Source organism: Alosa alosa, chromosome 6, assembly GCF_017589495.1.
Source record: "Alosa alosa isolate M-15738 ecotype Scorff River chromosome 6, AALO_Geno_1.1, whole genome shotgun sequence".
Classification (NCBI taxonomy): Eukaryota; Metazoa; Chordata; class Actinopteri; order Clupeiformes; family Clupeidae; genus Alosa; species Alosa alosa.
The window spans coordinates 16,985,138-17,001,968 of record NC_063194.1 but is presented as its reverse complement, the minus strand read 5'-3'; the positions used below and the strand labels follow the sequence as shown (position 1 = coordinate 17,001,968).

At 41.6% G+C, this 16,831-nt stretch overlaps 1 protein-coding gene across 1 annotated transcript in view; it reads right to left on the bottom strand.

Moving 5' to 3' along the window:
* LOC125295675 (meiosis inhibitor protein 1) overlaps window positions 1-16,594 on the bottom strand; it is a 48,390-nt gene extending 31,796 nt beyond the window's left edge. The window contains exons 1-11 of the mRNA XM_048245026.1: window positions 16,389-16,594; window positions 15,966-16,124; window positions 15,772-15,895; window positions 14,311-14,361; window positions 13,716-13,789; window positions 11,265-11,370; window positions 5,466-5,669; window positions 4,310-4,446; window positions 3,459-3,573; window positions 2,887-3,006; window positions 1,802-1,901 (exon numbers count right to left, since the gene is read on the bottom strand). Coding sequence (XP_048100983.1) covers window positions 1,802-1,901; window positions 2,887-3,006; window positions 3,459-3,573; window positions 4,310-4,446; window positions 5,466-5,669; window positions 11,265-11,370; window positions 13,716-13,789; window positions 14,311-14,361; window positions 15,772-15,895; window positions 15,966-16,106 — 1,172 coding nt within the window. The 5' untranslated portion in view covers window positions 16,107-16,124; window positions 16,389-16,594. The remainder of the gene's footprint in view (window positions 1-1,801; window positions 1,902-2,886; window positions 3,007-3,458; window positions 3,574-4,309; window positions 4,447-5,465; window positions 5,670-11,264; window positions 11,371-13,715; window positions 13,790-14,310; window positions 14,362-15,771; window positions 15,896-15,965; window positions 16,125-16,388) is intronic.
* Window positions 16,595-16,831: the final 237 nt, after the last annotated feature.

The following is a 16,831-nucleotide window of genomic DNA, read 5'->3' as shown; positions in this document are numbered from 1 at the left end:
ACACACACACACACACACACACACACACACACACACACACACACACACACACACACACACACACACACACACATAATGAATGTGTGTGAGATTAGCAGCACTGGGAGGAGCTGCTTGCTGCTATTCCTGAGCCATCAGCGCTGACAACTAAATAGGCACTACAGGACATTTTGAAAATGCTGTCTGCAGCTTCAATGCTTCTATATTCACACAAATGACAGTTAGGGTCATCATCACACAGAACAGATCTGAGGTCTGAATTATTTATTCGTAATGGCCCATATTTTAAAGATGCATTCCTTCTTACAAGGAGTGAAGACACATGGCAGTGTAAGAGTTTGGTGGAGTGTTAATGATATGTCCTCAGCCAATCATGCTGCAAGTCATTCTCTAATGGCACATCTTGCAAACTTCAAAACTTCAAACTTGTAGGTGGCACTAGGAGTTTCACGATTACTTTCTTTTTACTTTTTTACTAGTTAGCTAGTTTTTTTAACTAGTTTTTCATAATAGTTGTCAACTAGTCGTTATGTACCGGTACAGTGCTGGTGCTAACATTACTGCTTGGCAGTGGGTGTTTCATCTTTAGATGGTTAATCCATAGCACACCTGTTCTTACTGTACTTTAACACAGCTGTACACAGGTTATGTGTCACTATGGAACAGGTCTCATTTTCAGTGAAGTATTTCCATACATAGGCATACCTAACCCGTTTAGCCTTTTGCCAATTTGTTCACAACTATTTGACTTCTGCCTACAGCACTGACTAGTGATTTTAGTATTTGACTAGTCAGCTAGTTGACTTCTTGATGAAACTCGTAGACTACTGTACGTACTGTAGTAGACACAACAAGGAAACAAACCCCAGCAATCAATTAGTGGTACAGACAGTTATACTTGTTTACAAAGGGAGATGTGAACACAACACACCCATATTCACCAAAATACTCCACTCCAACCGAACACACCATGTGAAATTTCCAGAATTTAGAAGTGGTATTTCCACGGCTTTCTACAGTCTCAATGCAAACATGTCTGAACTCATTAGACCCATACAGCTTGTCAGCAAAGACTGTCCAATTAATGAAGTGAATTTAGTCCTACTTTTGGATAGGAGTACACGCACCAGAGTGTATCAGTGTGTGCATATGATTTGAATCTGTTCATGTGTGTGATTGTGTGACCAGTCTGTTGTGTTTGTGTTTTTGTTTTTACGTGTGAGACTGAACGCATGCAAATGCTAGACTGCATAGACTAATGTCCAGTTAACACATGTGCATACACTGACGTATAGAGCAAAGCCATATAGTGCATACCATGAATGATTTGTACCCTGACCCCCCCACTCGCCCCCAAAACAGAAATATATTATGGATATACCGTATTTTCCGGACTATAAGTCGCACCGGAGTATAAGTCGCAGCAGTCAAAAAATGTGTCATGAAGAGGAAAAAAACATATACAAGGATACAAGGATACAAGGAAGTTTATTGTCACATGCATATAGTTACTGGAAGTAAGAAATGCAGTGAAATTATGTCTGGTGTCAGCCTATTTGTGCATTAATGGGGGGGGGGGGGTCAGTGCAGTAGAAGAGGGGTTTAGTAGTGGCAAGGGCTGCATAAAAAAAAAATATATATATATATATATATATATTGTTGTACCTGAGTCGCAGGACCAGCCAAACTATGAAAAAAGTGTGACTCATAGTCAGGAAAATACGGTAATAAGGGATGGTGTGCCAGAGAGTGCTTGCTGAGTAGGGCAGTGGCGGCCCATGTGCGGTGCAGTACTTCCTACCTATCCAAGATGACAGTGAGGAGTTGGAGTCCTTGTTTCTGCACTTCTAGGTTTGTCAACTTCAAGACATCCTTCAAGCTGCGCACCAGAGGCTCAATACCTGCATACAAACACACACACACACACACATCCCCACAAGCACACAGAGAGAGAGAGAGAGAGAGAGAGAGAGAGAGAGAGAGAGAGAGAGAGAGAGAGAGAGAGAGAGAGAGAGAGTCTTGGGTTGTCTGAACTGCACTGTGTCTCACCCACCACCAGGTGTCAAACAGAATTGTGATATACAGCACATATATAAATGTGACGATGTGGGGTTTGCCCCCCTCCCCCCACATCGCACAATAGTGCTTAACCACTTGTTTGATTGGTCTTAAGCAATTGTACTGTTTGAACAATGTCAAGATGTATATTTGGATTTATCGATTGTGCTTTAGTGTATTAACAAGGTTTTCTTGGAGGAGCTAGCTGCAATTAGTGCAGGGCTTTTAAGAGGACAGAAAGTTCCTCAGAGGGAGAGGTTCGAAGGAGGACAGAACGGCTGAGAGTGTCTGTGCTCTCAGGTAGCATCGTTGTATGGACCCTTTCAAGAGAGTTCCATTATCAGCATCATAGTTGGCCCCACAAGACTTCCGTTTTAACATTCCATATGTTATCTTAATGCAGAGGAAGTAGATCGGGGCCCAAATAGAACGTTCAAGCATTGTTTTTGTTTTTATTGTTGAAAGGGTCTATAGTTTGTGCACATTTTTGGAGATTTTGCCTAATGAAAAACAAAACAAAATTCTGGACCCTGCTCGGACTGCATTTCCACAACACATACAACACACTCTTGTTTCACTGTGGCCTATAGAGCATGGCTCTTTATACATACGCTACATAATAAAGCATGACCCTGTAATACAATATAAAAACACAATACTGTTTGTAAAACACTATACTGTCTCACATGAAAATAATTTATTTACACAAACTAATATAAGCAGACACACACATGCACACACATGCACACACTTGCACACACACATGCACACACACATGCACACACTTGCACACACACACACACACACACACTTGCACACAGAACTCACCATAGACTGTATGACACTGGGAAAAGAACAGTGACTCCTCAGCCAGTAAGAGCAGGCAACCATAAGTCGACCACAGCATAGCCTCGCTGCTGCTGCTGCTCAAGCGCTCAAACAGGAACTCTTCACCACACACACACACACACACAATGACAGGCAAGTATTAGTCAGACTGACTGACTGTTGGGGGCTCATACATTCACACGCGTCCGCCCACCCCCCTCCCCACAAACACACACACACACACACACACACACACACACACACACACACACACACTCACATATACACACACAAGTGCAGAATGAGCAACCACATGACCACTGTGAGATTGACAGTGAGACAGGGGACCCACACAAACATGTTCTGAGACAGTGGAGTTCAGGCCAGTTCAGACTAAAGGGTTGCATCAAGAGGAGCTGCAACTACTTGACACCAGTTGCTTGCTGCAACAAAGAGCTGTGAAACCGGGGGGTTGTCAGGGCGCTATCAGTGCGTTAGTTTGTCAGCAAATTTGACCAAATAAGATGACTAGCCGACCGTCCTACGTTTGATAGACGCCGGGTTTGGCTCACCAGGTAAGTCTGCCTGGATGAACTGTGGGCAGTACTGACTGGGGGAGTGAACCAGCACAGCAGCCATGCAGCGAGCACTAGCCACTTGCAGCAGCTCATCTCCACTCAACAGCAACTGCAGTAAAACACACACACACACACACAGAATAATCTTTAGTCAGAGGAAATTTGCATTTGAGCATTTGCTTATTCATATTAAGTTCACAAATTTACCTAGTACACCTACACACATAGCTGCATAGGAACAACATAGTAAACTGTTCTCAACTTTTTTTGACTTTTCAGAATAATCAGGTAGATCTTGGCGACCTTCTGGATAAGGCTTCAACTTTATTACTGGTGTTACAAGTATAAAGGACGTTGTCATATTCATAACAGCAATTTCCTTAAACATAAAATTATAGCCCACTATTACTTTTGCCAGTTTACTGACGCTAAAGCCAGACTGCCAATGTATAGACTGCCTTTTCTGTCTGTATGCATATGTGTTAGTAATGGGAATTTAGCAATGGTTTGATGTAAAATTACAACATGTTATTTTTTACACACGATTTGGCAGCTCCCAGAAATCCTCCCCAGGCTGAGAACCACTACGCTACATGATTTTGGGCCACTTTCCTGCATGGATTTAGCCCAGCCCTTTACTAAAAGCTTTTCCAATAGAAATTCTCTATGAAGTTCCCTGTCAGTCTTGGACTTAATCTATGCATAGGACACAAGCCTTTTTATGTTGATATGACTGCTGCATATATCCGCCTGGTTAAATGTGTATTTGTGTGTGTGAGTGTGTTTATGTGTGTGAGTGTGTACTGTGTATGTGTATGTGTGTGCCTGAGTGACTGAATGAGAACCTTCTTGAGGACGAGAGGTAAAGAGCAGTACTGTGAGGAGGGCCAGTCCGCACTGCCCTCGTCAGGGACCAGCTCAGTCCTGCAGTTCATCAGCACCGACACCACCTCACCCAGCTGCAGCATCTGCTTCAACAGGCCTGACACACACACACATACACACACACACACACACACACACACACGTCATACACATGCATACACAACAGGTGTAAGTGCAAACACACACACACACCCATGCACACACAAAAGTCTTATTGGTCAGCGCAAAAAAATACTGTCTTTAGTGAGTGTCTTAGCAGAGTCCATGACTCTTTTGTGGCAGATTAGACTTGCTGTAATTTATCAGCCCTCTCCTGCAGTCTGGTCCAAAGCCGTATATATACTGTAGATATATCTCTTATACAGCTCTGGTCTGGTCACCCCCACACCCCCCATCTGTTGCAACAGTCCAGCATGCAATAACCTGTCCTCTTTCACACTCTTCCCATTATGTCCTCGATAACCTGTCCTCTTCCACTCTTCCCATTATGTCCTCGATAACCTGTCCTCTTCCACACTCTTCCCATTATGTCCTCGATAACCTGTCCCCCATTATGTCCTCGATAACCTGTCCTCTTCCACTCTCTTCCCATTATGTCCTCGATAACCTGTCCTCTTCCACACTCTTCCCATTATGTCCTCGATAACCTGTCCTCTTCCACTCTTCCCATTATGTCCTCGATAACCTGTCCTCTTCCACACTCTTCCCATTATGTCCTCGATAACCTGTCCTCTTCCACTCTCTTCCCATTATGTCCCCTATAACCTGTCCTCTTCCACACTCTTCCCATTATGTCCTTGATAACCTGTCCTCTTCCACTCTCTTCCCATTATGTCCCCTATAACCTGTCCTCTTCCACACTCTTCCCATTATGTCCTTGATAACCTGTCCTCTTCCACACTCTTCCCCTGTTCCTCTCTCACTCTCTCTGTGTCTCCATACTTCATTTACTAGTGCCACTGTAAGTTTTCCCCTCGCTGACAATCACACTCACCATTGTTCTCTTCCACATTCCTCATTTAATGCATACTCCCATTCCCCAACACCCCCCTGATCCTCAACACTCTCAATTGCCCATGATTTATTCCCTTCCTCTCCCATCATGTGCCCCCTCACCCAGGCAGTTGATGGTGAGCTGAGGTGTGGAGGCGTGGTGGAGGGTGTGCAGGACGGCGCGGGCCATGCTGTCTCTAAGAGGGGTCGGCAGGGACTGGGTGGCGGCAGGGACCTCCCACACCCTCCGCAAGATGTAGCACACGGAGGCCTTCAGCACCTCATCAGGGTACTGCAGCCCCACACTCAACCACTCCAACAAAGACACTGGGCGAGAGAGGGAGAGAGATGGAGGGGGAGCGAGAGAGAGAGAGAGAGGGAGAGAGAGAGGGAGGGGGTGGGGATGACAGCGAGGGGCAGAGAGAGGGGGAGGACAGAGAATGATGGAAAGAGAGAAGGGGAGAGGAGAGTGGGAGGGAGATACAGACACAAAGAGGGAGAGAGAGAAAGCATGAGATCGATGTAGTGAATTTCTAGTTGCAAAATTAGCAGGTTCATATGTATTTCTTTTGAGACTGCATGACATACAGTATCATTATGTCTGAGCCACTGTGCCAATGTCTTCAACAAAGTCAAACCTTCTGCACTGTCAAGCCATAATAAATCTTACTAATATATACTAATAACACTTGTCAACATAGATAAAGATTTTCTATTGAGACAGAAATTATCCACAGAAATAATGCAAAAGAAAAATCACGGAAAAGTTACAGATGTGCTCAAAAAACTGTTTATAGAAAAAGGAGGGAGGACAATGTGAGGGAACTGTGAAATGGAATGAAAATGGATATGAGGGATAGAAGAAGAGAGAAAACAGACAGATGATGACATCCAGTAGAGTAATGAGTGAGAGAGGGAGTCAGCAGTAAAGGAATGTAAGCCATGGGCGTAATCACTGCCAACAGTACTCAGAGATGCTGTCACTCTTTATTCTATTTCAGTGTATATTTCTGTCTCATTTGTAATCTCCCACAAGTGCATCCACCATTGTTTCATGTTTATCTTCAGACGGCTTTCAGTATATTTTGTTTCACTCAGCATCCATTTTCACTACCACCACCCTTGCCAGTTAATTTTGTTGGCAATCATATAGGATAGTGGAGAATGACAGGAAGTTAGTGGGAGAGAGAATCCATAAAGGGATCCATAAAGGACCACGGAGCGGGAATCGTACCCGGGTCGACGGTGTATGTTGCAGGTGCCCCAGCCAGTTACGCCACGGCCGGGGCCCAGTCTGGTTCTTTTAACAGCAGGATCTGTGAACGTGATCCGTGAGACTGGACTGGGGATTAGACAGGTGATATTTTTGAGATATGGGCTTCCTAGAGGTTTTTTTTTTTTTTTAGTAAAAGTTGGGAACAGGACTTTTTAAGCTGAATTTTGAGTTTATGACCATCTAATTAGCATAAACAAAATGGTTGCCAAAATGGTGATTTTGGGCACTTTCATTGGGCGGATGTCATTATACCATATAAATTAATTCATATTGTTCACAGAAATCTCCCTTGGCCAATAGATCAAGGATACAGGCTGTGAAAAAAAGAAAAAAAATCTAGTATTATGCCTATGTTAATTACCTGAAAAAAATGTAATTGTTAAAATGTTATAACTGAGCAGGCACAAAGTATTTGACGAATGAGACTTTTTTGAGGGTCAAGAAAGATGTGTAGTGATGAAATGTAAAGTTTAAAATTGTGGCCTACTGGTTAGGTCTTCGGGCTTGAAACCAAAGGGTTGCCGGTTTGATCCCCGACCAGTAGGAAATATGTGGGTGGTGGAAAGGTTGAGCACTAGTCTCCCATGCCCACATCCACGGCTGAAGTGCCCTTGAGCAAGGCACCTAGCCCCTCACTGCTCCCCGGGCATCACTGTAGCAAGGCAGCTCACTGCTCCAGGTTAATGTGTGCTTTAATGTGTGACCTGTGTGTTCACTCATTCACGGATGGGATACATGCAGAGACAAATTCCTTGTATACCCAAGTATACTTGGCCATAAAACCTGATTTACATTACATTTTACATAATTGAAGCGAATTAGGTTGGTAATGTATGTAGTCTCGGATTAAGTTACACAGGCCTTTACCCATTTCGGTAACACTTTACGGTAAGTGTACATTAAGTAATTCATGATTGATGTATTACTTCATTCATTAATATCTTATTAATCATCAGGAATTTACTGAGTCCATAGTTTGTCATTTGTGACCTCATCCATGAACACATTACTAAAGTATTAGGTACGATGGGCACATCATTATGAATTATGATGTATTAACCATGATCATGACTTTATTTTTCTGCCAAAAATGTGGTCATCACTCCTCAAATTCTCATAACTTTGGAGTTCTCTAAACACATGTCATTATTAACTACTTTAGTTGAGGGGCCACAGACATGATGAATGCATGAGCAACTATCCTAAAATTCATGTAATTATGATGATCATGCTTAAGAAAGATTTTGTTTGCAGTATAGAGTGCTTCAAGAGAATTTGCCAGAACAGGAGCACAGAGGATGCCATCTTTACGGCAATTCACTCTGCCCTGTCCCTCCTTGACAATAGCAACACCTATGTGAGAATGCTGTTCATTGACTTCAGTTCAGCATTCAACACCATTATCCCCTCCAAACTGATCACCAAACTCAGTGAACTGGACATCAATACCTCCCTCTGAAACTAGATTCTGGACTTCCTAACCAACAGACCGCAGTCTGTTAGATTAGATAACCTCACCCACTCAACCCTCACCCTGAACACCGGCGTGTGCTGAGCCCTCCTTTACTCCCTCTTCACCTACAACTGTATACCTGTACATGGCTCTAACACCATTGTCAAGTTTGCAGACAACACTACGGTGATTGCTCTCATCAGCAACAATAATGAGACAGCCTGCAGGGAGGTCCAGCACCTAACATCGCGGAGCACCGACAACAACCTGGCTCTCAACACCAAGAGGACCAAAGACCTCATTGTGGACTTCAGGAAGTCAAAAGCTAGCACACAAAGCCCCATCCTCATCAACAGGACTGAGGTGGAGCATGTCACCAGTTCATGTTTCTCGGTGTCCACATCTCTGTGGACCTCTCTTGGACCCTCAACACCTCTACCTTGATCAAGAAGGCTCACCAGCATCTCTTCTTCCTGAAGAGACTAAAGAACACAACCTCTCTCCTCAGATCCTGGTGAACTTCTAAACCTCTGCACCATTGTGAGCATCCTCACCAACTGTGTCACAGTATGGTGGCAACTGCTCTGCCTCCGACTGGAAAGCACGGCAGAGGATGGTGAAAACTGCTCAACGCATCACTGGTTCCTCACACCCCTCCATCAACCCCCCCCATAGCGATATTCTACTATTCTACTGATATTTATACTGCTCATACTGCATATACACTTATATATTTTTAGTACTCTGCACAATGACAATGAAGTTGAATCTAAGATAATCTAATCAAATGAAACATGTGACTGCTGGCCATCTTTCCCATTTGGAATCAAGGATATGATGCTAGCTTGTTAGTTAACGGTTGTTCGTGATTAGTTCAAAGGAACTCCAATGATTTTAAACTCCAAACATGTGTCTCCCCACCATGAAGAAGATGTTTACCAATGAAGTCAGGCCACACTCTTTGTCAAAGAGGACCGTAAACATAGTCAAGAGTATAATAAGGTGATAATAAGGTTAATTAGCATAATAATAGTTTTTTTTTTGCATTTTTATATTTTTCATAGCCTTTACTTTTTATTTATTGCCCACGGGAGATTTCTGAGATGCACAGATGTGAACAATATTAATTTATTTACATGGTATAATGATGGCAGTCTGAAGTAAATCGCCATTTTGGCAGCCATTTTGTTTATGCTAATTAGATGGTCAAAAACTCAAAATTCTGCTTGGGAACAGGGCTAGTTGGATTCAGCACATGTTAATTATGATAAAAAAAAGTCCTGTTCCCAACTTTTACTAAGAAATGCCTCTAGACCCATATACAGTACAAGGACTTTTTCTTGAAATGGCACTTGTCTAGATGGAGGATTCACCACACACAGATTATAGTTATATATAGATTATAGATTTTTTTCATTATTATATGTGCCCTCTTATTTACTTATTTACTAAAATGTTATGTTTGTCTGTGGACTTAAAATTGGTAAAATATGTCTTGTGGGGATAGATGATGTATGTCAACATGGTTCAATAAAGGGTCTTTGACTTTGACTTTGATAGTCTAAACGCAATAAACACGTGGAGATGATGTCAGGTTCAGGGTCTCGCTGGCGGGCCTCAGCTGGTTGGGCATGGCTGTGTGAGCTGTGGTGCGGTGTGGCTCCGGCAGATAAACCCCAGGACAGCGAAGGAGAGAAGACAGCAGAGCAGAGCAGAGGAGAGTCGAGCTGACTTGTTCAGCAGGGAAAATACATTAATAATGTAAAAATCCACTGATTTCTGTTTGTAGCCCAGAGCAAGAGATGTTGATAAGATCCAGCCTGCTGTTCGGTGGTTTAAACAGTATATGAATGTATTACAGAAATATTCATTGCTTTTGCATCTGTACAGGGATAATATGCAACAGAAAAATGTGTGTGTGTGTGTGTGTGTGTGTGTGTGTATGTATGTGTGTGTTTGGAATATGAAGAACGAAAGGCCCCTTTGTCTACCGACAAGGCCAAAACAGTCAATAGTGGCTGCCTGCATGGGCCGGTGGATTCAAGCATAGCATTGCAGAGGTAAAGCCATCCCCAGCACACACCCACCCACCCACACGCACACATACAAACACACACACACACACACACACACACACACACACACACACACACACACACACAGATATGACACACTGCACCTTCAACACAAACAGCCACCATCTACCTACACGTGTTATGGAGATGACAGCTTTGAAACAATTATGAGAATCCCCCAGTCAGCAGGGCATTGAGACTCTTTCACACAAAACATACAGGATCCCCTAGCCAACATCAGACAGAGTTACCTCTATTGTCAGACTGAACTGAGAAACACAAACAGGGCTAATAAAGGTAAGAGAAGGAGAGCAGACGCTTTTTATTTTCAAGCTTTTCAAGAAATGTTCATTATTCATTACCTTCATGGATTCTTTACTTTTCCTAAAATCTTTCCCAATGTTTGATTTGGTATACACATGCAATTTCACAAAGCATCTGAGTATGTGCATGTATGTAGAGTTATTTTTAGAAGAAACTAATTAAAAGGTTATTGTTATTCTGCATTGCTTCTGAAATGGGGGGGGTTAATAATGAATGCGCACTCTGGAAAGTGAAAGTAGGCCTACTGTGCACTGTGTCTACTCCCTCACGTCTCATGGCCACTTTTCTGTAATGCTTCTGTGTTTGCAAAATTCCTGACAGTTCCTGATCCCTAAACTTTTGTTTTCATTTCCTGTTGGTTAGCAGTTGATGTAGAAGCGCAATGACTAATTAATAAATTCAGCGGTGACAAATCCTGCTGAGTGAGGGAGATAGAGAGAGAAGTATCCACAAAGTGGTTCTGTGCACGTGTCTCTGCATGGGGCTACGTTCAATTCAAGTCAAAGATTAGTCCGTCTGGTCAGTAGTCCCGCTTTCACACCGCTCCATTACTAGATTAACGTTATTAGACAGACAGCACTGTAAAATTTGTGCAGGAATTTCTCGCATTATGATGGCTAGAGTTGTGGGACTGGAATAAATGATGCGCAATACTCGCAAACCTCGCTTAATTTAGGCCCTTCCAGTAAGCCCACAGCTATTAACTAATGGTAAGCTTAGATGCCAGTCACTCTCTGCCTTCATATATAAATATGTACTGGGTGAACACACGTGTCTGTGGGTTTGCTCATTACCGTGATGGCAGGCTAAAGTCTGGGGCAGAGCAGGAAGTGCATCCACCAGCTTCCCCAGGAATGTGAAGATGGGTAAGAAGCCTCTCACACTCGCCTGCTGACTAAGCTGGAGGGAAAAAAAAGAGATATCGACACAAATCATTCGTTATAATTCTTAAGGCCTGTCCACCAAGAACTATAACTATAAAGACTGTAATTATAATGATATTAACATCCAAACTGACCAATGATAAGAAAGTCTGATTCTTATTGGCTGTAGGGTTTCTTTTGTTCCCCAACAATATATTTCTTCATGTTGTTGTTGTTACAGTATATGGTGTTGACATTGTCATTCTAATTAACTATGACACTTATTAGGGTAGGAATTTCACGGCGGCCACGACGACCATGGCCGTCGTAGCCCCTTGCGTTGGCCGTGATGCCCCTTTGAAAATCAGAGGTTTACAGGCCACGGTGGCCTTGGTGCCCCCTTCTTTTAATATTCTGCTTTGCGTCCTAATAGCTATTTTTATTTAGCCTGTGGCCTGTCAAAATAATCTTAGCATTCACAGCGCAAATTAATTTAGTCTTTTACACAGTGGAGAAAGTGACAGCGCAAGAAAGAAAGTGCGTCCAAATTCACCCATTCTTCTCAGTTGAACTACTCGTGAAGTAGCCTAGCCTACTCATCATCACACAGACATCACAAGTGTCACATGAAAGAGCTTTTTCTCAGCTTTTAAACGATGTTAGCCGATAATTGCTGTGTTGAACGGTTTGCGAGAAAAGTAAATAATATAATTCAATTTAATCATACATTCTACTGAAGGTTTTGCGTCTATGATCTCCCTACCCATTCATCTCGGTGGAATACTTCACGAACCCTTCTGTTAACACATGACAAACCATATATCAGAATAAACAGCAGACCTTACCGAACACAAAGGTGTAAAGCAGTACAGTACAGTTAGCTGTTCCAGAGTAATCCAGTTTTGAATTTGCAGTAAATTTCGACATGCATGGATGTCTCCAAATTTGGGCTTTAAGTTTTACAATATGTTTAAATTGTTCCACATGATTTCATAACGGGCCAAATACCAACTAAATGTTACAAATATCGCCTAGATATTGGTAAATCAGAGAGTTTGTGAAAGTAGCCTTAATGATCACAAAATGCTAAGCATGCATCTAGGCTATTTGAGTTTCTTAAAGCTGAGCTGTGCTTAAATTGTTCAATACATGATTTCATAGCAGGCCAAATATAAAATAAATGTTATATATAGCCTAGATATCTGTAATTATTAGATGATCAGATGATTTACAGTTCTATGTAATATGTCATGTTTCATGTTTTTGTAATGTTTCATACAGTGATGCAGGTCTACTGCAGTGAATAGGCTAAATACAACTTTGATCATTTTTATATGCTACTACTGTACAGTTAACTTTGGCCTTGGTGCCCTGACATGTGGCCTTTGTGCCCCCCACCAAATATGCCCAACTGAAGGCCAAATGGCCTTGCCCCCAGAATGGTGAAATTCCAAGCCTGCTTATGATAACACAATAGCTTCTACAGGTATTCTTTAATAAATCTTTCTTTCATGGAGTGATGGGAAGAACTGATTTGAATGTTCTACATGACACACAAGCCAAGGATATGTAAGATTAATTTCTGCAAATGTAAGATTTCTGCAATGTAAGATTAATTTCTGCAAATTATAACGTATCCAACAGCTGTATCACACCCAACTGAATGTCTACTATTTAGTTTTACTTTATTTTATTTTTTTTTAATACAGGAACTTAAAATTAGATTCAAAAAACAGTTCACTCAGTTAAAATCAGATGTTTCTACATTGGCACCTACTTAGGTTTTAAAACTAAACTGTGTTTAACTAGTGTGTGCACTGTGCAGTTACATAAGATCAGGCCCACATTTGTGTCCAAACATTGGGATATTGCAATATTGTGTTGTGTCCAAACATTGGGATATTGCAAACATTGATATCCAACCTTGGTAGCCCTTCTTCACACCTTGATGTGAGTGACATATTAATACTGAGGCGCCTATGGGCAATTTGTTTACCAAACAAAGGGTAAACAGACCAAGAACACTCACCTCTAGAGTCAGGAAACAGGGAATGATATGTAAAGAATATGGACTAAAATGACGATGCTTGTTCTCGTGACAACATTTTTGATCACCATGTTACCAGACTTTTACATGATGAAATGCTATTTTAAAAATACTAGACATCACATACCCATGGGTCTTGTAGATGCAAAGATTCTGCAGTCTATGTTTTGGACTGACAGTTCTTATGTGAACTGACACAAACATATATACAGTATCATTATATTTGGACCTGCACAGAAATCCCGGAACCCAAAAATATAACTGTTCCAGTGAAACTTGTCATTCAACTGTGTAAGAAATAACTTTCTGTTCCAGTGGAAAGGTCTCAGTCATACCTGTGTGTGGATGTCATTCAGTACGTCCTGTACAAATTGCTCGCTCTGCAGCTCCAAAAGCAGATGAACTAGAACTATGGCACACACACACAGAGACACACACACACAAACAGACACACAAACATTAGCACAAATAAAGCACACACACACAATAACCCTAAATGTACTTTATACTCACCATTGTAACCAAATGCACCCACATGCAAGCACTTACCCTCAGCATTAGCACTTACCCTCAGCATTAGCTGCCACGTTCAATTTCCTATGCTTTCTAAATGAAATGGACCATTTGACACATTTAGACAATTCTATCAAGTTTCATAAGATATGTTGCACTGTGCACTGCACTGTGAAGTACTCCTGCAACTTGTACTGCTTCTCCCAATTTACAAACCTCCTGGTACAACCCAGCACTCTGTCAAGCAATACAGTCAGTAAATCACCATGCGGAGAACAATTTAGCACCTTGTGCATGTAGTGTCATCATAAAAAAAAATATATAGGCCACACAGTTCCCTACCCACATTCAAAGAGCCAGAGCCTCGTTGAAGTAAATTAGTAAAAGGAAAACCAAAATAATGGTGGTATGCCTTACCTTGTATACCCTGTTCCAAAGTGGCTGAGTCTTCAGAAGAGCGAAGCATCCCTGGAGAGGATGTTGATATAATACATTAACACAAAAGGGCTCTCTTGCATAAATGCTGATTGTGCATGATCATGTTTGTAGAGGTATACTGGAGGTATTCACATAGTTTAGCCTAATACTATTGAACTAGAATAGAAGTAAATAAGTATTTGATTGACACGACTGAAATGTCTGCACTTTAAGGTGTGGATTTAATAGTTTTGTTGGTTTTTATATTTACAATAGCTAAGAAAAGCAACAGTATATTACGGCTGGAACAATTTGTTAATTAATCGGTTTGTGTATTTATTTCAGGAAAATACCTAAAATTTCTTTGTTTGTTTGCAGTTTCTTATAGTTGAATATTTTGAGTTTTAGGTCTATCTACTTACTCCTCAGTAATGCCAGTAAACAAAATAGTGTTGGAGTGTGGACAAAACAAGGCAGAATCTGTCACGATCTTCAGATCCTGACCATGTTTCCCCTTGTTTTATGTAGTGATGTATTTTTTGTGTGTCTTGCCATGTCATACTTTTCCTTGGTTTACTTCCTGTGACCTGTACCTTGTGTTCCTTTGTTTGTACCCTTGTCATGTGCTTTTGTTCCTTGCCTCCACCCCTCACTTGTACGTACCCTGACTAGCCCATTTCACAAGATGGGGCCGCTGTGTAAATCCACTTCCTGTGGAACAGCACTGTCCCATAGACAGCAAAAGAAAAGTCCACAGGAAAGACAAAAGCAGGAAGACGTTTTACCCTGCCAATTAAGGCATCATTAACATCAACGAGGCCGGACACCTGGACACTGTGAAATAGCCTTATTGTTGCCATGTCCCTTTCTACCTGTGCCTTGTTAATTCTGCTAACTGAGTCCCACACACCTGCTACCACTTTCCCTTGTTAGTCAGAGTATTTAAACCCTGTCTTCTGTTTTTTGCTTTGCTGGTTTGTTTTCGTTGGAGTCCTAGCTCAGTCTCAATGTAAGTGTCTTGCATTTCCTTGTGATCAAGTCACGTCTCGGTCTAAGGTCAAGTCTGTGTTTAAGTTCAAGCTTGTTTTTTTGAGTAAGAGCCAAGTCTGTTTTTGAAGTGATTTTTCACTGAAGGTGTTTTTGTTCCCGTTTCCTGTGCGCTGGATCCTGCCAGTATATTTGCATTAAAGCGCTACCTTGGTTTTATTCTTCTGTCTGTCTGCATTTGGGTCCAATTTGCATACCTGGCCTGCTGGCCGAATCAGAATCTTAGGCTTTTGGAAACTCTAATCTATTTTTTCAACATTTCCTGACATTTTGTTCATCAAACGACTAATAGATTAATCATAAAATAATCGTTAGTCGCAGCATAATTATATATATATATATATATATTATTCTCCAAAATGATATCTATTGCTATTATATCTATTATCTATATTAGAATATCACTAATCTTACCCAGTAAAGAGGCAATGAAGTGTAGACAGACTCTGGTATCCTGGGAGAGCAACTCTTTGATGGCTCCAGGGGATCGCTTTAGAACTCCACCAACTCCAGCCAATGCCACTGACTTTCGTACACACTGCAAGGACATAACTTCTAAGTAATACAATAGCTTGGTTACAGTTACTCCTACTAGAGTTTACACTTACCGAAACATCTTTGCTCTCCATCATCTCAATGACACAGGCAACACACAGCACCACATCATCAGCACTGGGTCCGGTAATTGCGGACCAGCGTGGGTCATGCCTGAAGTGAACCTTCTGGTAAATTACATCCATGTTGGACATTTTCTCGGCTCTGTAATCCTGTTTGTAACATCATTCAAGGTTTCACATATTACTGGTAATTTAAGACGTCTCCACTGACATGTTTGAGATCAACTGAAAAGTTAATGTTTTTTTTAGCCTTAACTTTAACCCTAAATAAGTTGACGTACAACCCTAACCTAAAGTCTCTGATGCTAGCTGCTACACGAAAACAGGCTTGACTGATGTTACCTGATGTTAGCTAGCAGTTAGCTTAGTTATAGATTTAAACTATATAACTATTCTTATATAAACCAAACGTACCTTATACCGCAGCTATGTAAACGTTTTCCATATAGTGTGCATCCAATTAATGGAAATAAAAGTTGTTAATATGACTATAATAAGGCACTGACATGCCCTGTGTGATGTTAATGTTCATGTCAAGATAGCAATGTAGCAATAGAATCTTCAGTCAGGTCAACTCCCGCCAGGATTTTGCTTACGCATTTCTGGTGGGAGGGCTTGTTTACAAGTGTGGGCTAGGCTTGCTGTTTGTGGTGGGACTACTCATTCTACAAATTCTGACTGGTGAGACTGGACTTTTTTTTTTTATAAACACATGGTAGGAACTCCTGTCTTTTCTAAAATAATGGGTCGCGAGACTTGGCCCATGTTTTTTGGGGGGTCGCCAGACAAAAAGTTTAAGAACCACTGAATAACAATCCCAGTCCTCTACATAAGCTACCTTACACATTCTGAGAAGG